Source organism: Polypterus senegalus, chromosome 5 (assembly GCF_016835505.1).
Source record: "Polypterus senegalus isolate Bchr_013 chromosome 5, ASM1683550v1, whole genome shotgun sequence".
NCBI lineage: Eukaryota > Metazoa > Chordata > Cladistia > Polypteriformes > Polypteridae > Polypterus > Polypterus senegalus.
Genome location: NC_053158.1, coordinates 88,125,892 through 88,149,538, shown reverse-complemented (window position 1 = coordinate 88,149,538; position 23,647 = coordinate 88,125,892). Strand labels below are relative to the sequence as shown.

General features: G+C 36.6%; 1 protein-coding gene across 6 annotated transcripts in view; it reads left to right on the top strand.

Annotated features, from left to right (window-relative positions):
* LOC120530413 (cadherin-12-like) overlaps positions 1–23,647 on the top strand; it is an 802,688-nt gene that overhangs the window by 726,075 nt on the left and 52,966 nt on the right. For all 6 annotated transcript variants that reach the window (XM_039754905.1, XM_039754904.1, XM_039754907.1 and 3 more), the window contains one exon: positions 8,344–8,597. In XM_039754905.1, coding sequence (XP_039610839.1) covers positions 8,344–8,597 — 254 coding nt within the window. The remainder of the gene's footprint in view (positions 1–8,343; positions 8,598–23,647) is intronic.

Below are 23,647 nucleotides of genomic sequence, written 5' to 3'. Positions count from 1 at the left end.
CATCTATCAATCCTTATTTCAATGTACACATTACTTATTTGCATTTACATAGCTGGGAATATATTTCAGAGAGTCAATTACACTCATCTCCTTTGAAGTTTTTGAAGTCTTTGAAACTCCTACTCACTGCAGCTTCATTACACCTTATGGCATCTTGCTTATATAACATTTTTTGCAGTCTATATTTTTATAATCCGCTTTTTCCCAATTATACTAATTGATTAGTACATTGCAGATTTTAGGACAGGGACACATTTTTTTACTATCTGAATAATTTTGAAAAAACTATTTCTACATTTCAATAAAGAAAGCCCATCTGGTACAAATTATCAAATATAACTAAACAAATTCATAACCATATCATAAGAAAAACACTGTGCACTATATTGCCAGTAATAATAATGTATTGATAGTCCTGCCATGCCACCTTTGGGCAGACTAGCTTGAAAAATCTTTGATTCTTCTTCTTTTCTAAATATTACATGCTGGTTAATGTTTTCTGAAATTTGGCATGTAATATTGATAAGTTAATACAGTACCCTCTAAAGATTCAAACAAAATTGTAACTACTGAATATAAGCAACCGCCATAACAGTCAAGAGACTCAAAGTCAGCACTTCTCATATCTCATTCATTTTCCAACTGCAAGCCACAACCAATGAAGTAATGTAACAGTTCAAATATAAATTGAAATATTTTGGATTAAGTGCATGAGTAAAGTGAGAACTCTGCTAGTGAGTCACATTAACAGGACCCTGCTTTATTACACAAATTGTATGCAAGCATTTGAGTCAAATCATGGATTAGTTTGTACTTTCTACATTTTGATAAAATATAAATTAAAGCCTATTATCTGTTCTTAATAAAAAATGTGGTCCTTTTAATAAATGAATACATATGGAGATAGCCTAAATTGGATATGCAGAATGGATTGATGCCCAGTATCTGTTAAAGTAAAAACCTTCCACTTTCTGCAAATAAGTTGTTCATTCTGTTTAGATACCACTGACAGTAGCTCTTTATTCTGCCACTTCAACCACCACTGTTTACAAAGTTCAGTTATTTATTTAATTGTTTTTATTTGATATTTTTGTTATTAGGATCGTTATGTATATGTATTTTTTATTTCTTTTTAAAATTATTTTATTATTATTTTTTTTGATGCTATTGAAATAGTTTTTTCTGAAAATTTAACTCTGCCTGTCCATTATTTTTTAGTGGTCTCTGGCAACATATCTCTTTTTCAGTACGATATATAATTTATCATCATATACAGTAAATGTAGGAATATTAAGTCAATTGTAACATCACTGCATTCAACAAACTTAACAGATCTATCAGGAGGTGCTTAAGTACTGTATGTAAGTGTATATACATAATACTGAGTGTATATTGTAGTTATATGTAGATGAATTTTTAAGAGGTATTTTTTATACTAATGGAACTGTCTGAGTGCCCAAATTAAAGACCCACTTAGAGCCCCCTAAAGGCTACAGTGGGCCCTAGGAACAATCACCAAGTGGACCATTACAAGAAAATTTGTTTCTTTTTTTTTGGCTGAGTTGAACAAAGTTAGGGACATCTGTGAAGTGTCAGGAAGTTTTCATATGTTAAACATGGCCCTTTAACAGGCTTTTATTTCCTAATAAATATAAATTGGTCATTGAATCTTCTTCATTCTTCTGCCATTGTGTTTTAGTACTTTCACCATATCAGGAATACTGTGGCAAGGTGAAAGGTACTGCATTATAGCAGGGCAGGGAAGAGTTTATCTTTTAATTTTGCATTTTTCGTTAGTTGGTCTAATATTCGTCCTTAGGTGACTGTCCTCTCTCCCTTCCTGTTTACCCTTTACACAATAGACTTCCAGTATAATACCAGTGCTCACCACCGACAGAAATTTTCAAATGACTCCTCCATCATAGGCTGCATTAATAATGGAGATGAGTCAGAGTACAGGAAGGTTGTGGAGGACTCTGTCTTGTGATGCAGGGAAAACCATCTGCAATTAATGTCAGCAAGACAAAAGAGCTAGTAGTTGACTTACAGCTTGCCAAGGACCATCTGAGAGAGGGAGGATGTGAAAGTATTGCAGAGCCACAAGTACCTGGGGGTTCACATAAACAACAAATTGGACTGGTCTGACAACACAGTGGCACTCTGCCAGATGGGCCAGAGCAAACTGTGCTTCCGAAGCAGACTTGTGTCTTTTAATATATGCAGCAAGCTGCTGGACATGTTCTATTAGCTCATAGCAGCCAGTGTGTTGTTCTACACCACAGTCTCCTGGTGAAGCAATCTGAGCTCAAAAGCAGCACAATGCCTGAACAAACTTATCAGGAAAGCCTGCTCCATCACAGAGCTAACACTGGACACACTAACAGCTGTTATGGAAAAAGAGGCAAAATTCCCATCAACAAAATTCCCCTCCACCCCCTCTAGGAGGCACTCTTTCGGGGCACTTTTAACCACAGGCTCATTCCACCACAGTATGCTAAGAAGCCCCTCTGGGGGTCTTTTCTGCCCACTGCTATGAGGCAATTCAATTCTTCCTTCCAACGAATTCCAAGTTCATTTTGAAATTTCTGCACAAGATTGATTGATTGACTGATTTACTGATTGGTTGTATTATGTATCCTGTGAGTCTGTATCCTTGTTTTTTATGTTTCTGCTGCTGTATGCATCTGAATTTCCACTTAGGATTAATAAAGTTTCGCTTCCCGGGTCCTCCCTGCGTGGAGTTTGCATGTTTCCCCCGTGTCTGCGTGGGTTTCCTCCCACAGTCCAAAGACATGCAGGTTAAGTGTGTTGGCGGTTCTAAATTGTCCCTAGTGTGTGTGTGTTTGTGTGTGCGTGCCCTGCGGTGGGCTGGCACCCTGCATGGGGTTTGTTTATGCCTTGCACCCTGTGTTGGCTGGGATTGTCCCCAAGAGACCCCCGTGATCCTGTAATTAGGATATAGTGGGTTGGATAATGGATCCAGATGGATTAATAAAGTTTATCTAAACTAATCTAATACATAAAAAGAGTTTAGTTTTAAATAATGATTAAAACAGACATCATATTTAAAATTGTAGTATATTTTCTTCTTTAATCAGAAAAATGTGATTTTTTTGTTAGGTTATAAAAAAATCAAGCCATTAATTTGTTTATATTTTTCATATCAGTAATAAATATGTTAGTAATGTGTTAAAACTATACCTGTGCTAGATACCATATTGTGTTCTGGTACTTTACTGAATGTTGTTTTATGTTGCTTTGTTAAGTCAACCACATGAAAGATTTATTTGTAGTGTGAGTTGCTGCTAGGATTTAGAAATACTTGAATGGTGCAAGGGAAAATTATCACATCTGTTTAATTGTTGTAAAAAGGATTTATTGTATCTGAAGCTATCATTTCCTTTCCTTGATGAGCTATGCTGGCTCATCAAAAAACTTAAGTACTTTTGAACTTGATGCCGTTGCAGAATATGTTATTGCTCCCACATCTGATTATCCCAATTAGCTTTAAATTTGTTAATTATTTAGAGAAACACACTTTAAGAATCATGCCAATGAAAGGATGTATTTCTCTTTCACTTATACATACTTTCAATACTTCAAGGTCAAGGGTGCCTGCAGCCCACTTTTGTCAGCCTAGGGTGCAAGGCAGAGACTAATGCGGGGCGGGGCACCCACAGACATCGCAGGGCTCAGTTACCCCCAAGAGAACAGCCAGTTAGTCTGACACGTAAGACTTAGGGATGGTGGACAGAAACCAAACTCAGGTATGGGAAGAGCATGTGAACTCAGCACCAGGACTCTGAAAGGTTGTGCCATCACGCTGGCAAGGATCCATTTTTGTAAGCTAAAATTCTTACCTACATTAAAGTACTTGTACTTCAACAGTGATTGACAGCATATTATATTATTTAAAATTTCTATTTTTTTTTTTACTTTTACTGTATCAATATATTTTAATTTAATTTAACATTGGTATTTCACATCAAAGTTTTTTAAGAAAATGTTGATGTGTCACTGTTAAATTTCACCTTCCCTTAGGCATCAGTACTTATAAATATACTTTAAGCTAATAAATACGATTAAATCACATACATATGCATGTACACACAATTATAGATATATACAAAGTAACCAGGTCAATATATATAAAACAGTAATATTTGAGCCTACTGGGCTCCACCTAAAGTATCACAAGCATATCTTCTTCTACATCTAGGTAGGTTGCACCACATCAATTCACAAGAACTGCACTCATTTTTAAAAAATTTTTTTTGCTTGAAGCCTGAAGTAATTTTAGCTTGTCTCACTCAAGAACTTCACCTATTTTTATTGATAACTTGCTGGAACTCTCTCCAATGACATTAAAGAGGCAGCCCCCTTTTTTTTAGGCCAGGAAATTACTATATACCAGATAAAAATGTAATGCTCCCTACTGTATGTGGCACGACTACATATTGGCCACTCTGCCAGCTTTATGCATTTGTTGATAAGATTCAGGTGTTCATAGTAACAAATTAATTTTTACAAACTGTTTGAAAATCTCCCCAAAGGTAAACATATACAAAGGTAAATTATATTATAATTTACCACACATTTTGAGATAGGATCTGCTTGATTAATTAATCCTCTATTGTGTACTTTTTCACTGAGAATTAAGAAATACTCATTCCAAAGTAATTTAATCAGATTTTGTGGTAACATATACTGTATATCTTATTTGTTTTACAAATATCAATTACAAAAGAAGTGTTATAATTTGAAAATGAAACATGATTTCAGTGAAACAAAACTAAGAAATTTTAAAGTCTATTCAATTAGAAGTACAGTCATTGAAACAATTGAGATCAGTGATCATATTTTTCACTGGGATTATGGAAAATTAGCCACCCCATTTAATTGTATCCCCTGTACTCTTTAACATTCATCACCATTTGTAAAGTATTTTATGTATTATTTCTTATCTAAACCACCACACTGAACTTTGATAAAAATAAATATGTTCAGTGTTACAGACAATGCAAATTATTTCACTTTTCAGTTAATCTAAATTCAGTGATGAACATCTTGATTATTTTGAGATTAAGATGTTTCAGATTTGGCCTCATGCTTTATTATAAAACTAGCTGTGTAAGCCCATACTGTAAAAAACCCGGGGTCCTAGAAACTATTAAATCGTTAGAAAACAAATTGAAATGTAGAGATGTCAGGTAATTGAAAGGAACTACTCTGGGCATCTCTCTTCTAGGAGGATTCGTTTTGTCGAAGTGCTCACATCTCTTGTGCATTAGCAGTTGGAGGAAAAGTAAAAGGGATACCGTTTTGCTGATGTGCTCGCCTCACTTGTGTTATTAGAGGCTAAGCAAGTTTTCGGTTTCCTCAGAGGTGGAGCTCTTACCCTGACTCCACCTCTCAGTTCCTGGCCGGACAAACAAGATATATAAGATAGGATTGGTTGGAGTGACAGTTTCATGCTCAGGTTGACTTGAGTCTATACAAAGGAATACATAATGAAAATATTGTAGTGCTGCGGTGCTCTCTAACACTGAGTGCCAATGGATTCCTACTCTTTACGTCATTCTTTTAGGTAGCCACAGAAGTTAGAATTCACATGTGACTTTGCAAGCTTGCTACTGGCTCTGAAGCTGCTCATTTACATGATGGGCAGCCAGCTCATGGAGGTGCTAAGTTATCCCCGGCTGATGCAACTTGTCTACACTGTTACATAGCCCTCCTTTTGAGGTCGCTGTTCCACCAACTTGAAATGATACACAAATTCTTTAAAATGGTGGAGACAAAGCCACAATATAAATGAAAAATCTCCTCTGCCATCTACAGGAGGCACTCTCTTGGAGCACTTTTAGCCACAGACTCATTCCATCATGGTGTGCTAAGAAATGCCTCTGGGGGTCTTGCATTTTCCAGTATCAGGTGGTGCAGCAGGGATGTTGAGTACTACATCTTTGGATAATACAGCATGGATTTTGAGTGCTGACCTGTCATGCAGTGCAGCAGAGGTGTTAAAACACTGCATTTCTGTACACTGATTTGTGAATTATGTAGGCTGGTAAACCACCTTGTCTGGAGCTGCAGTTATACCAGTATCTCAGCTGTCTTCCTCCACGAATTAACGTTGCATATGGTGTTCCAGATCCGGAACTCCGCTTTGAGACTATCTCTTCACCAATGCTTTGTAATGTCTCTACGATCTGCCTTGTCTTTTGCCCGTTCAGTCTTCTCATCAACCCAGCTTCCCACTGTTTACCTGTGCTCAGTGGCAATTTTATCTACCATACTTTTCCCCAGGCCTGTGAGCCCAAAGCTCCACAGATGATCATGCTCCCAAGCCAATGGGCTTTAGCAGAGACAGCAGTCGTCCTCCTTGTACTGATGCTGCAAACGACATTCCAGATCTCTGATCTCAGCCTTGCAACTCATCAGTTAAAAACATCCTGTTCATTGTGAGTCTCTGAGGCTCTCTGTTGAACTATAGGTCTTCTTTATGTCCCACGTATGACCCCAATGTATCACCATATCACTATGTTGCATGCTGGTGCTGAGTGCAAAGGTCTTGTCACAAAAGTTGGAATTTATATGCGCCTCCTCAGACTTGCCATCTTTATAGGTATCCCTGCAACTGGCTTCTGCTCATTTATATGATGGAATACCAGCTTATTCTGATGGTGACTCATCCCCTATTGCAACTTGTCAGTGCCATTACAATATGATAAAAAATGTTGACAAACACATTTTATGATTCTGTGTACTGTGGTGGAAGATAAAGAAGAAATTGTTATTGCAGGAAAATGAATGTACTACAAGATATAATTCAGACCGCAACATGACAAATAGGAGATCACACCCAGCATAGGTCAAAATAGATATTGACAGAGGAATATTGGAGATCATGAAGATAGTAGTCTTCCAAGCCATTAGGAGGTAGCAGAGAGACCTGTTAACTTAAAGCTTGGGAGAGTAGTGAGAGTCAGGAACTCAGTAGGCAGGAGGAAGACGATAAGGTGGAAGGAGTGAGCAGGGGTTGGTAAGGCAGTCATCCATAAGGTAGTTAGACTAGGTATATAGATAGATTGATTGATCGATCGATCGATCTTTCATCCGTATTTACGCATGCACAAAGAACCTTGTAGGTTTGTTGTGTTCCATAATATTGTATTCTAATCATTGCATTCTATAGTTTCCAAATATTTTACCATTTTGCATTAATAATTCTTTTTTAATTAAAACACTTATTCTTTTAAACCTAAGTCTCATTTTCTCTAAGACTGTGAAACTTCACTCTACAATATAAAACTGTGTAAAAGGGAAGCAGTGCATAGTAATAAGCTTTTCTTGATCTGCACCACAGTTTATTATCCTGTATGCTTTTTAAATTTCTAATTAAGAATTTTAACTGCTCTGTCAGATTTTCTAGTAATTAATGTTTCCCCCAGGACCATCATAACTCATAAAGACAGTCAATTGCATTTAAAGATCTGTCACAATGAAACTAATGTTTGATGACATTTGTCCTTTAAAAGTTAAGCATACTTGATTTGAGAAGGTACAATGAACTGATGACATCAAAGTCTGTCCCATTAAAAAAAAAACTTTGTATTTTATTGTTCATATAGATATGAATAGATGTAATTATTATCCTGGTACACTGTTACCCATAGTTTATGCTTTACTTTATAACCAAGGGCCACTGAGTATTGCATCACTTACTTACTTTACTGTTTGACAACTGGTAAAATGTAACCTGAAACTTCAGAGCTTATATTAGGAATTGCAAAAAAATAGATGAGGACCAATGTACTGCATGTTGTTTAAACTGGACTTCTAGATATATGTTAATGTTTGTTATGCTAAATATTTATCAGATGACTGTGTGGAAAAACAACTGATGCACAGAAATTATTTTTATTGTGGGTTATTTACTGGGGCTCTGCAGATTCACCAAATATATAAGATTCGGTACACATTTAATAGATGGCATTTGAAGAAAAATGAAACCATGGGAGCAAAATAAATACAGCATATTGAATCTTTTTGAATGTTGGTGGAAAGCCTCTTCTAGTACATATTGTAACTTGATCAGAGCCACCCTTAGTACCTGTATTAGTTTTTCCACCACCTGGCATAAAGGTGACCTAACAGGCTAAACAAAAGAAGTTATTTGGTAGACCAGATGGCTCTCTTTTTTGCTATCTCACTGAACAAAATTATAAAAGGAATACATTTATTGTGGACTTTTACTTCCGTATAAAAGCAAAACCTGTGTTTTAATGTTTTCCCACAACATTTAACATTTTTAATTAATAATGATTTTTATCTTTTTTTTAGCCTTTGGATTATGAATCTAAAAAAGCATATACCTTCAAGGTAGAAGCCTCTAATGGTCATCTAGACCGTCGCTTTCATGCCTTTGGCCCCTTTAAGGACACAGCAACAGTTAAAATTAATATCTTGGATGTGGATGAACCACCAGTTTTCAGCAAGCCTTCTTACACAATGGAAGTTTATGAGGATACTCCTGTTGGGATCATCATAGGAGCAGTGACTGCTCAGGATCTCGATGCTGGTAGCAGTCCAGTAAGGTAATGTTCAGATTTTTTACTCATTAATACAATACATCTTGTCCCATTTATGTTCTTACTAGACATTCCATAAATGTACAGATTACTGAGAGAGAGTAGAACTCTTTAATCTGAAATCTGTGCCTTTTGTATTCCTCAAAACAGACATTACATTATTACCAATAGTAGTATTAATTAAATATGCATATAATTAAAACGCACTTTCATATTTTCTTGACATATTTCCATTGTATCTGTTACTTAGACCTAAACAAAAGTATACTTTTCTGTAATATTTTAATATGTTTGCCCAATTTCATATTTTTATTTATGTTTTCTGCATGTTTCGTTCAGGATTATTTGTCCAAGTGGGCCATCTAGTGAGCAGTGCAACCTAAAGCAAATCAGTAGAAACACTGCACTTTATCACCTATTGCTGCTCAATAAAGAATGTTGCCTGAGGAGTATATTCTAGTAGAAATGGAATTTAATTTATAATTATAAAGCTGCCACAATAAAAACGAAAGCAATCAGTATTTGTTATATATAATAAATAGCCAGTTTATGTGTTTTGTTATAGGATGGCATTTTTACAGTAGCATCAATCTCTTTCTTAAAGCCCCCTTAATTTTAACATTTTGCCTGTGGATACTATTCAGAAATAGCAATTGACAAATGGCAGTTTTTATATAATTATTATGCATATTATACGTACATATCCACAATTTTACAGTGTTGATATTTCTGTATATTTTAATACATTTTCATTTAAATGTTGTTTTGTGTCAACTGGTTAATGTTAACTTAAATAACCACTCATTCTTAATTTACCTAAAATTGCATTTCTAAAACTTTTCACATTCTAATTTTAATATAAAAAGTGTGCTGTTTCATTCCTAAGTTATCAGATACTTATTACTGCTCTTCCAAGTGGACTTTCAGTACAATAAGCTGTCATGCATCGTTTAAAGTGTGAAGCTATAGGAAGGCAGGCAATTACATTTTTATGTGCGCAGGGCACTTATGGGTTACCTGTGATAATTTGTTATTGTATCAGGTTATGCATGCATTAAGTACAATTGAAACACTCACTTTCGTTCCAACACAATGACCTAAAGTAATCCTTAACAAACGCAAGCTCAAAAGAAAAGTAATGCAAACTTCATGCAGATATTCAGCTTCATTATAAGGCGATTACTGTACATGGCTGAAATCAAGTTTGAATATATTAAAACTAACAAATGAAAATTGCTTCTTTATAACTGCACCAAGAAACACTGACCCACCAGCCTGCAGTTGTTTCTGTAGTGAAATGTAGTGGAATAAATCAGAAAATCTGAATTCAAAATATGTTTTTAATCTTTTGATCTGTTGTATTGGTTAAGCAAGTACAATGCATGCTATTATGCAGAAAAAGTTTTAAAGAAACACATTTTTTTTGCAAAATGAACTAATGAATTAATATTTAAGTAATTTACAGGCTAACATGGAACTGCAGTCATTATTTTTATGAACCTTTTCTGCCTAAATGTGTAATAATTACTATAAACTGCAAATAACCTGGAAGGGAACAAGTAATCTATTTTTTATTATTCATCATTTCACTGAAGTCATCAAAGTAGCTATTAAAATATATAAATATTCATGTCAAGAATGTTTCTGATGACTACCAAATATATGTAACCAAGATTATCCACAGTGAGCTTCCTCTACAATTTGATTCTCACATTACTCTGCAGATCAGACACACAAATGAACTTAAAGGCTGAGCTAAAATAAATCTTGTATAGAAGTTACTATTTCTGTTATTGCCACTGGAATTAGTTTACACTTAAGAGTAATCAATGGACATAGCATCAATACAGGAATTAACAACTCACTGGCAATATGTACATGTCCAAAATGGACATGTAACTCCTCCCCTGTTTCCAATGTGTGTTTGCTTGTTTTCCCTGCCTGTGTCTTGGCCTTACCAGGTATGTCTCCTGTCCAGTATCATCCTTTAGCTTCTATCGCCATAACAATCACTTGCCAGTTGTGCTTGTATTCACTCTAGTTAGTATTTTCTTCCTACTGAGTCCAAAAATCTAACTTCAGTAACATGGGACATTGTAAGAAACAATATCTTAGATCTCACTCCTCCAGTCCATATGTTACTTATATATTTGACTAATTCATATATCCAGTAACTAACCTGTGTGGAGTTGGCATGTTCTCCATATGTCTGCATTAATTTTACTTTGGACCCCTCCTTATCCCGAAGATAGTTATGTTAGTTTAACTGACAATTCCAAATTGATACGTTACGTGTCATTGGTCCTACAATGTTCTGGTACCTTGTTTGGTGCTGCATGGGTTGGATCCAGCTCCCTGCCACCATTAACTCGATTAAATAGATCTCAGAATATATGTTGAGTATGTACAATACGGATTTGTGTTAATGTTTATAATGTCATATCTACATTTCCCATCCTTTCTCTGCCATACATTTTAATGAATACTCCACCAAAAACTTACCCCATGCAATTTTTTGTGATAGTAGATAAACATTTTTAATCTCATGTTTTCATGCAGAAGAGAGGTAAAAAAAGAACTTTCTGATACAATAAGTGCAGTGACCAACATTGGACAACAGTAAACAACATGTTTGTAAAAAATATTTTGCATTACTCATGTCGCATAATCCATATGTGAATTCTTCCAGTCGTATGCTCACAACATCCTAAACACGTGTATTGCGTAAATATTTAACAATAAAAATTAAAAATGCTCTTGTGAAATTGGAATGTTTCAATTGAAGACCACTCATTCACTAGTTTGCCTAACAGTGCATTACACCCAAAAGTGACAAAGACTACTGGGAGATGTGTACGACTTAAGATTAAAAGTTAGAAAAGCAAGTGAAAACATTTTTAGGAACAGAATATTCCCTATATTTTTTCACATCCAACATGCTTCAACAAGCAAATGGTTAATTTCTCTGCTAAATTATTACGAGGTATTCCGGTTATGGAGATGAAAAGAAATGTTACAAGAGGTGGCAGCTCCGTAATTCAAATGCTCATTCACATTCCATTTTAGTTCACAAGAGCATTTTCCAGAAGAAGCTTACTAAGATTAACAATATTTTAGTAAAAATACTTGTGTTTGGGATGTTGTGAGCATATGATTGGATGACTTTACTTGTAGATTGTGCAATGCGAAGAATGTGGGATTTTTTTCATCGACAATTTGACAGTTTTTGCTGTACTCCAACATTGGTCAACATACAATTAAATTGTATCAGAAAATTTGTTATCTCTGTTATGCGTGAACACATGAGATTAAAATTTTCACTTGGCTACCACTTCAAACTATATTAGGTAAGTAACAAATAAAAAAATATATTTTTGGCAGAGTATTACTTTAAACTTTTTCATCCTCAAGCATGAGAATAAAAAATCTGAAAACAATGAAAATGAGGCATTGATAAATAATAGGTGAGTAGTCAAAGAGAAAACAGTACACTGATGAGATTTATTTGAGAAAGAAAGGTTTGAGTCCAAAGTTGTACTCTGATATAAAGTGGTTTACAAAAACATTTTGTAGGAACTTTGGCAATTAAAGGTTACAGGAAATTTTTTGAGTTGTTTGTTTTGTAAGAAATGTAGACATGTCCCATGTAAAAACTGTAAATTATCTGGAAAAACCACTGGGGGCATGAGTGTGGTAAAATACTAAAACTACAAGTAATGGTATACCAGATAGCACAGGCGGAGGGGATTGATATGATGTTAGGGGGAACCGTAGCTACATAACCCCCTGGAGCTGGGCCTGACTGTAGATGTCATTTTCTTAAAATGCATTTGGTAAAATGATTAATTATCTGTGATGTTAAAGGGATTTTAAATTATTCATTTACTAACTTAGTACTAAGGGTACTATCTACAGTATATACAGTACCTACATATACAGTATGTTGCTTGCAATCAACTTAATTGACTTAATTGAGATTTCTTTCAAGTAGGCCTGGTGTTAGTGTTGTTTCTTTGGCTCACAATGTATCTTTGTTTTTCACATATTTTGATCTCAAATCCTTTACTCCTGATTGCCTAGTTTTGGTTTGACTTCTTGAATTTCAACATTTAAAAGTCTTTGAATATGTCTAGCCCAGTGTTTATCATCTCCAGGTTCATTCACTCTGACAATAATAATTAGACACATTAAAGTGTTCATAATACCAGGAAATATGAGGACTTTTGTTTCAGTTTTAGTTCCTGTCCAAAGAAGCCAGTCAGCCTACAGACTAGGTGGCAACTGCTTTGTTTCTATCTTCTCTGGTTAACTGACCCAGGGCCTATTCAGAAAAAGTTACCTTTCTGTAGATTCTGTGCAGTCAACTATTTAACAGTCTGTCTCCTATCTAGCTTGCTGTTCATTCTGGGTATCTTTTGCTTGTAATTTTTGTTTCTCCTCTGCTTAATATTCTTGTGTATGAAAGTTGTTTACTTTTACTGTATAGTGAGCAGACCCATGAAACAGTTGCGTAAATCGGGTTTGAATATTTGATTTTGGCCTCTCCTACCCTTGGCCTGAATTTTTGTATGTCCCTTATTGTTGTAATTTTATTAAAAATAAAATTTTATTAAAAGTCGATTTTTTGACTGTAAAATTTGGTGAAAAAATTGTTGATTATATCCTATTAGTTTATTTTTGATCAAATAAATTATCTAGTTTTTAACCCTTTAATCTCAGCCTCCTTTTTGTTCATTTTCTGCTTCTGGCCAGGACGCCTCCATAGTGTAGAGAGCATGCTCAGGGCATTATCTCCCATGGAGCGAAAGATGGCAGACAGGGTTGCAGCAGTGCCTCAGATTACAACAGGGATCTATGGGAGTTGGAGTTCAGCACAGCCATGTTGGATTCTGTGAGTGCCGCCAGGGTTTGCTGCAGGGGCTGCACAGTCCTACTATGTTGGCCTTCCAACTCAACTTGAAGTATTATCGGATCATGCTAATGGGCCACTGGAAGTCCTCCCAGGTGTGGCATAAAAGAAGCCCACTGCCACTGGTCCAGGTGCCAGAGTCGGGAGGGTGAGGATGACAGTTACCTGAGGAGGAGTGAAGGCAGAAAGAGAGAGTGAGAGGGAGAGAGAGAGACAGAGAGAAATAAAGAGAGAAGAAGAGAGAAGGCAAAGACAAAGTGCTTGGTGTTTTATTGTGCTTTGGATTGTGCATGGTGCTGGGAAGGTGGGAAATGATGGAAAAGGATTTCCCACAAGAAAAATAATAAAAAAAAAATGTTCTGCATCTGTTTGTGTCGATTTTGGGGAGCTGAGAAACCCCTGCAGGCCACACTGGTTATAACTTTATTATCCTTCGCTCAATATTCATGTTCTACCCCTCAAAGTAAAGGTCAGACATTTCTCTTTCAGAATGTTTACACCTCAAGAATATAAGTATGTTGCACACATATGTTGCAGTAGAATATGTTGCAAAATTCTGTAACGCTTTCACCAAAAAAATGCAATTTGAATTTTTTCCATACATGTTAGAATAAGCTTACAAACACTATAAAAATTTCAGTGAATGTGTCAGGAACACACAAAAACTGATGAAATATCTACAAGTAATATATCTAGTTTTACTGTTTTGAAGCAGTACAAAAAACAAGATTTTTTTTACTACTTTTACCGTTTTCAAATAAATGTAGATAGCATACATATCGATTATTGAAGACCAATGACATTGCATCATTTTGAAGCACAGATCTTACCATCAGAGTATATAGTTGGTAAAGACGTTATACTGTGTATCCAAATTAAATCACTAATAGTTGCAAGATTCAAAAACTTTACAAAAAATCTTTACAAAAAAAAAAAATGTAAATATAGAAAGTGGATTGTGGTTTCATTTGAAAGTTGAAACACCCCTCTTATTTAGTAGATAATAATCTGTCATTCAGACTGTACACATTTGAATCAGGATATTCACAGAGTTATTGTGTGTGTGTGTGTGTGTGTGTGTGTGTGGGGTTGGGGTCAGGTGTTGCTGTGATACAGAAATTCAGTCATCTTTGAAGGAAAAAAGAAAAACATTGCAAAGTGGTATCGGAGCTTGCAATACAGTGTGTTAACAGTACTTTTATAGCAATGAGGAAATTAATGATTTTATGCAGTTTTTTTAAAAATTAATATAATTGTTCAGTACCGTAGACAATTCCAAAACAATGGGGCATATTTTAAGCGGTTAAGTACTTAACCTCTGAGATGTAGTAATATCAGAAATCCAATAACTGAAGAAAATTGTAGTTGGCATGTATGTGTGATACCCCATGCCAGCAGCCTATGACATTGTCCCTTGGTGGGGCATCTAGTTGTTTGTAGACCAAAGATGAACCCCTAGGAAGTGAAGAGATTGACAAGTTTTTAAAGTGCAAAATGTACAGTTTTTATTTCAAAGAACCAAAAATGAAAGTCTCCTCAGTGTTTCTTAAAACAAGTTGGTTGAAATGTATAAATAAAGTTAAAACTACTTCATTAAAAGCATGAGAAACAGAGAAATCAATAAAAATCAGTCCTTTAAACAAAACAACAACAACAAAAAAAAAGTTGTACCTTGGAAGAATGGGCACTGATCCAGAGCATCACAAACAGTTCAGCTCCTCCTGGGAGATTGGGTTAGCATAAAGTTGCAAGCATCACCATGTCACTGGCACAGCTTGAGGGGCAGCTGGTAGAAGCGCTGCAGTGTGTGCACTCACCCGCTTCACATTGTAGACAGCAGTATCCAGATCTTAGAGACTAAAAGGATTTAGTGCATTGAAAAAGACTATGTAAAGACTTACAGTAACTTGTAGGTTCACGTTCCCCATAATTCAACTTTTCTTCCTCAGTTGTTTATGTACACATGGGCCATCTTGCAAACCACGCTGAACGTGATCGTGCAAGAATGTGGAATCTTGACCATGGGGTGGGGGTGTAGGGTTATTAGTGTCTATTTCATTGTAAGGATAGACTTACCATTTGTGAATTTTGGTTTTGTTAGGATTAGTTTGCTTGTTATTATAATTTATTCCTGTTAATTTAAACTTGCTTTTTTTGTATTATTTTTTGCTGTGATTATCTCGATTGTGTTGGTTTGGACATGTGTAGAGGAGAGATGCTGATTAGATTGGGAGAAGAATGGTAAGAAAAGAGCTGCCAATGAAGAGAAAGGCCTAAGCAAAGGTTTATGGATGTGGTGAAAGAGGACATGAAGGCAATGGGTGTAACAGAACAAGATGCAGAGGACAGAAAGATATGGAAGAAGATGATCCGCTGTGGCAACCTGTAATGGGAGCACCCAGAAGAAGAAGAAGGAAATTTAGTGTTGTCACCCTATTGGGTAGATGGAGTGTCTGGAAAGGGAGGCTTGTATTTAAGGGGAAAGAGGTCAAATGACCACACTCCACAGTGTAGGATGAGTGCATCAGACAAGGCTGAGTGCACTGTTTGGGGAGAGGCTTTTTGGCACAGTACCAGTTGGAGCATTGTAAGACACCTATTAGCCAGCATTTGGTGCCTGCTTTTTATTTTCTTTTTCAGAGGAGCATTATGTTTGTTTATTGAATGCGCTGTCTTTTTGTGGTCACCATTGGTCCCAGTTGGTCCAGAACTACTAGCACTAACACAACTTCAGCAGGTGTGTTGTGATAGTCAGAACCCAACAACTTGCACAAAGTCACAGTTGCTCCATGTCCTGCAGACAGCAGCAACTTCTCTCAGTTTCACACACAGCTAAACCCTTAAATGCGTCCCTCTGGGCTGTTCCTTTAATCCCAACAGCCACATTTTCCCTTCACTACTATTTAGTAATTGATCAGCCGATCCGGACATCTCCTTTCAGCTAGTTTGCATTCCATTTTTTTGCCTGTATCAAAATCCCACATAGAACTCTTTTAAATCACCTTTCTCAAGCTTGCAATTGGTTCTTTCTTGATTCAGTTTTATTTCTCTTCTCTTTTCTTACTTGCCCCTTTCCCTTTTTACAGGAACCAGCTGACACCATGCATTCACCATACCATTAAAAGGCAATAGGTGAGGGCATGATGGCATCAGCCTAACCCTACCCCTAACCCTAACCAGCAGGGTAATTAAAACCCTAAAAGCACTTATTAAATTAACTAAAATAATCCCATTGTGACACAGTACGTGACTAAGAGCAATTCAGAAAAATGCATTTAGTCTTTTTAGAGATCATGGGTGTGATGCTCAGTAGGTAGTGGTGGACTTCTATACTCCGGAAGATATAGGACAGTCATGATCTGGAACAATTGATTTACTGATCTGTTCTGAGTAATAAATCTATTTTAGACTTCTGTGACAGTCATGACAACCACCATGTTTAAAAACAGAGTGGCTCAAAGGTGTATATGTTACCTGAGCACTTTGGATCTGAGGGTATCGATTAACTATAAGTAATATAATTATAACTAAGGCCAAATATTCCTGACAGACAGGAAAAGAAAGGTTTAGAGGTGTAAACTAATTTCTGAGGGGCGGCAAGTTCACTTAGATGATCAAAGGTAAGAAAGGTCTGAGGGACCCAAAAAGATAATGATGGTAATCTGGGAGTGCCAAGTAAGCCAGTCCCTTTGACCACTGTCGACAATATTATTTGTGTATTTGGCTCTAAAGCACTGCAGACAAAAAAGTTGTTTGGAGTTTCTCACAGTGGCAAACCTAAGTCCAAATTTTGGACAACAGTACTAAGCAAAACAATGAGCAGTAGCCTTCCTATGACCCATTAGCAGAAGTCTCTGGAACTGACTGAGAAACACTGGTGTGTCAAAAAAACAGCAAGTCTAACTGTGAGTGAAGTAAAGGCCCAGGTGTGTTTAATGATGTACTGGAGAATGATGTTCAGGAATTCACAAAGATGTCCTAACAGTTTAATAACTCTGTAAGGGAACATGGGGCGGTGCCTAGACTGTTTTAAGAAAATGCAGAGAAGCATTAACCGTGACTAAATAGGAATACATTTGAAGAAATTGTGGACTTGGTAGAGAAAACCTTCTCAGCAGAGGAAAAAAGTGAGAAGCTCTGCTATGAAATGGCAGTGGCGTTTTATTAGGTCCCCACAAATTGTGAATGAAATCCTGCTTGAAACCTTTATTGTTGTCTGGGTGCATAGAATGCAGAGACATTACCTCTGGATTAATAGATAAAATGGAAGACTTAAGTTAAAAAAATGTGTTTGAGAGTTCCTGAGGATTACAGTCATTATCTTCCCAAGGAAAGGCTATGCTATGGTGCTAGAAAGAAGACTTTGTCTAATAGTCAAGCCTTTTAGTCAGAGGTAAGCAGATTTTGTCTTAACCCTCCTAGGAGTCATGTAGGTTTAACAGTCCTGGATAACACTTAATATCCACAAACCTAGTTATATATTGGGGGATACATGACAGAATATGGGTTTCCATGCCCACTTTTCATATTTTTGCTTATATCCTTTTAGGGTGTTTTTTGTTCCATTCATATCAGAGCCCAGTATCTTGGGTACATCTTATAGTGATTTCTGTTGAGTTCTGGAGTAGTTCTCAGACAAATGTGAATTATGTTAACAATGTTAATCAGCACATTCAAGCAAGGACAAATAGTGGTTTTCTCATTGCAGGTGATAGGAAAAAGACTTTCATGGGAGGAGGAACTTTAAAAAGCTGAGTCTTGTTCCTAATTGAAGACAAAGGAGATTATAACATGATCTGATTACTTAGTTTGTTAGTGAAAGTAATGAAGGAATCACATTTTCAAGTTAAGATCTTGATTTACAGGGTAATCTTAATCTCTGTCATCTCTTCATTAACTTTGTTATAGTTAAAATAATACCATGTTAGGTTAAAGTGGCAACAATTAGGTTTGTAAGGCTGTTACTCCATAACAGAATAAGAAACATAATAATCAAGCAGTCATATGAAATAAAGCTGCTTCTTTTTCAGATCAAGTTCAAGACAGCATTTTCTTTAAACATATGGAATCCTCTGTGAATGCCTTTGTTTTATTGTTTGTTTGTTTGTTTTGGAGCTGGACCCTCATGTTTTGAATTAAATGAGTATTTCACTTCATAATTTGAGAGGAAATTTCAGGTGTTTTCAGAATTTCAGAACTTATTTAAGTAGATATCTGGTGCCATCTAGTGGTAACATCTATTAACTACCAACAATATACACAGTGTAGTTAGAAAGCAAAATAAAGAGAAGTAAAAGTACACAACAGTGTTTATTATTTTTTCTTATACTTCTATTAATGCAATAATATTAATTTAACATTGATTTTTATTATAATAAACCTTAGTTTCCATTTCAAATAAAGCAGAGTGATGCTTTCAGTTTAACAGGATTAGATACAGAATTAATGAGATATAATATATTAACAGGAGATATACAGATTTAATGCATTTACCCAAGAAACTTTCATAGCTTCTTTTATTCACATTTCTTTTTGTGAAAAATAAATGTGGTAGTGTGTCCTATTAATTAAAGAGTTTAAGTGGAATTCTTAAAGTGACATATTTAATGCATAAACCTGGAAAGTAAGTTCTGAAAAATTATACCATAAAAAATATATGTACATATAAAATATGTATGTTTTGTACACATGAAGAAGATCAGGATAGTGTACTCCATGAAAGAAATGCCACTTTGTTAAAAGAGCACAGTACCTTTTCTGTGAGAAATATATATATCTCTCTATTATAAAAAAAAATCTTGGGATGAGACGTGATCTTTTGAAGAGAGACAGAGAGACACTTTCACCTCCCACGAGACGGTCAAGTCACATCATACTTACAACCTTTGGAAGCAAGTCCCGTGAGACAGTGACTTTTGCAAATCACGCCCTACTTACAACCATTTTCAAACAAGACCTTGGTCATCTAACCTCTCAGTTGTTGGAATGCTTTTGTCAGCCACACTTCATGTGCTCTCAGCTGTTAAATTTTTTTTTGTGCCAACAGATTTAACCACACCCGGGGCCAGAAAAAGACAAAGTAGAATGTCATAAAGAATTAAAAAAATGTTGCGATACACATGCAGAGCAGGTTAGAGATAATGGAAGTAGGAAAATTTGAAAGTCTCAAAATAATTATAGTAAAGATCACATTAGTGCAAACAAATGGAAAATATCCATCCATCCATTTTCCAACCCGTTGAATCCGAACACAGGGTCACGGGGGTCTGCTGGAGCCAATCCCAGCCAACACAGAGCGCAAGGCAGGAACCAATCCCGGGCAGGGTGCCAACCCACCGCAGGACACACACACCCACACCCACACACCAAGCACACTCTAGGGACAATTTAGAATCGCCAATCCACCTAACCTGCATGTATTTGGACTGTGGGAGGAAACCGGAGCACCCAGAGGAAACCCATGCAGACATGGGGAGAACATGCAAACTCCACGCAGGGAGGACCTGGGTCTCCTAACTGCGAGGCAGCAGCGCTACCACTGCGCCACCGTGCCTCCCCCGGAAAATATTATATGGTGAAATAACGTAACAGTGAAAAGAGATCAAATACTGTTTGAGGATGTCTGGGGAAGAAGAGAGACAATGCAGTGAGACAAAAGGACAGCTGCTGTACAGGTTTTTAAACGTTTGAAGCGCAGTATGAAATGCAGATCATGCAGCACGGCAGCAGCAAAGAGGAGGTAAAAAAGAAACTGTATTTGTTTCCCATTGTATCATCATTGAAGAAGGGTTTCGGAGGAGCAGCTGCGTCTCCTTGGGGTGCGTTCAGCCCCCCTCTTCACAACAGCACATAGCGCAGTCGGGGGGGAAGAGTTGGTGAGCAAAGGTATATATATCGTGAATAAGGTGCTATATAAGCATCCGACCTGGCACAGATTCACACTGAGGCACGTATAAATAGAACAAAAATCTTACTTTTTCTTCACCTGTGGGGCACGTCTTCCCCGTGAACTCCACAGGCATAACACAGTCCCAAGCACTTAAGCACAGCTCAAAACACTCTTCCCCTGTGGGCACGTCTTCCCCATTAACCCCACAGGTATAACACAGTCCCAAAGTACCTTACTGTCAACACAACAATCTTTCGCTGGCACCACCACTCCTCTCAAGCAACCTCATCCTTTTCCTCCCAATTCTGGCCCTGAGTGGTGGTTGCTGGCTCCTTTTATGTCCCTCCCGGAAGGGCTCCTGGTGTTTGTTCACCTGTTCCCCATCGCACTCCCGGGTGGAGCTGATAATTAGAGCAGCTGGGCTCAGCAATCTCTGCCATGCCCCCTAGCGGCCATCCCAGGTCCCCACAGGGTTGTGAAGAACTCCATCTCCCATGAAACCTTGCAGGAAACTGAGGCATCATCGTCCACCAGGAAGGCTGCCACCAAGCGTCACGGGGGAGGTACTGAGGAGTCAATGGCTGCTCCCCGGAACATAAGCAGAAGGGGCATCCTGGCCGGGCATGAACCCCGGCCGTCCTCCACAATATATATATATATACTAGCAGAATACCCGCGCTTCGCAGCGGAGAAGTAGTGTGTTAAAGAAGTTATGAAAAAGAAAAGCAAACATTTTAAAAATAACGTAAGATGATTGTTAATGTAATTGTTTTGTCATTGATATGAGTGTTGTTGTCATATCTATCTATTTATATATATATATATATATATATATATATATATATATATAGCAAAATAGCTGCGATTGGCAGCGGAGAAGTAAAAAGAAAAGGAAACATTTTAATAATAACGTAACATGATTGACAATGTAATTGTTTTGTAATTGTCATGAGTGTTGCTGGCATATATATATATATATATATATATATATATATATATATATATATATATACATATACACACATACATATATATATATATACACATACTGTATATATACACACACACATATATACATACTGTATATACAACATATACATATCTACATATATACTGTATATACACATATATATACAAATCTACATATATATATCTACATATATATATTAGGGGTGGGACTCGATTAAAAAATTAATCCAATTAATTAGAGGCTGTGTAAGAATTAATCTTGATTAATCGTATGTAATCGCACACGTAAATTTGCCCCAAATCGCAAATGTTTTTTTTTTATTTAAAACGGTTTTAGTGGGCGACAGAATCAAATAATAGACATGGACATGAATATTGTAAACTGAAGCTGTTTTAATTTCTGAAAAAAAGCTTTTAAACTGCATTTGAATTCAAAACAGAAACAAAAATATCATCCCTGGTTAAAATTGGGCAGACTTAAAAATAAAGTGGTAGTTTAAGTACTTTAAGTACATTTTCAGAATAGTATTGTCTTTAAATAATAATAACCAAAATTTCACCATAAAGTGCAGTTTTTCTTCTTAAAAAAATAAGTCAGAAACATAAAAGGTAATTTGACCAGCTTACTCTTTAAACTCTGAGTAACATTAGCCAAAATTATTTTGTACATTAGGCTAAAACAGTGTGATCATTGAACATTTTGTAATTAGATGTATTTAGAATTACTAACGGTCACGGAAGTCCAATGATCCCCAGTAAGAGCCACAAAGTCCGCTTTCTGTAATGCATCTAATTTTGCTTGCTTTTCAGTGTGCACAAAACCATGCTTTTATCAAGGCTTCTCGGGTAGTCGAAATGATCAGTCGTAGGAACGCGCTTTATTCCGACTCTAACATTTTTGTAGCTGTGATGTGTGCATCAGTGTAATGGATGTACCAGGAAATCATGCATTGACAAAAGTTCCCGTTTGCTTGGAATTGAAAGTGTGATTAAATGCGTTATTTTTAACGCGTATGGAGTACATGCATCGAAGCTTCTCAACTGTGCTTGTGCTAAGAAAGGGAAAATTTTAAAAATAACGTAACATGATTCTGCGTTAACCTAATATTTTTTCATACGTCCCAAACCAAGGAGATGGGAAGGTAAAATGAATCGGGTAGCGCGCGTACATAGTCAGTACATCCCCTCTCGGGAATCGAACCTCGAATGTCGGCGTTAGAGGCGAAGACTCTACAATTGCGCCACCGCTTGTCTATGCTAAAGTATGTATTGTAGATCGGGCTATAGATATACATTTATAAATATATACCCGTGTATCGCAGTGGAGAAGTAGAAGTTATGAAAAAGAAAAGGGAACATTTTAAAAATAACGTAACATGACTGTCAATATACAGTAATTGTTTTGTGAGTGTTATTGAATGTTGCTGTCATCAAGGATTTGATTATCATTATTTCTTTCAATCAGGCTCGTATTTGTACGATGTGTTCAAGTTAGATTCCGTGTTTGTCAATCGTTGTAAAGATAAGAGGTTTCATTCATCGATTAGTTCCTTACTGCATCAATAAACAGCTCGTCTTCCTTTTTATCTGTGATGTGACAAACTGCATGCACGGGTTTTTTTTTTTTTTTTACGCTGTCTTCCTTTAGCGGGACATTCACTTTTTCCACCGTGTGCTTTGTTTCCACAGTAGCTGCATTTATGAATATGCTTATCAGACGCTTCATATTTTTTGCTGCCTTTTCAATTGTGTAATTCGGTTTTGTTCAGCTCTTTGGAACTGTTGCTTTTTATCTGTGCACTGCGTCAGTTCACGTGAGCCACTCGGTGTACTTGCATCGAAGGTTCCCAGCTGTGCTGGTGCCATCTCGTGCTATGTCCATAGCTTTATTTAATGTTACCTTAGTCCTGGCACTTAAAACTTTCTCTGGCAGTTTCGCTGAGTTTGTGTCAAACACCACCCTGACCATCTCATCTTCCTCTCCATAAGCACAGTCCTTCACCCGTGAATATTTACCCGTGGCAGTTTGCTATTGGATTGCCGCTGACGGATGGCCTTATATGGGCAGGCACTAAATTACAAACGCCAGCAGCAGTTTGTCTATGAACTTAATTTAAAGTGTAGGTTTACATAGTGCTTTGTTTCCGAAGTAGCAGAACTCGCTTCTTATTGTTTCGCTGCCTTCTCAATTATATAATGCATGTTTTCTTGAGCGCTTTTTTGAGGTCTTCCTGGTTTTCTATGTACTGCGTGATTACGTGGGAGGCGTGATGATGTCACACGAAACTC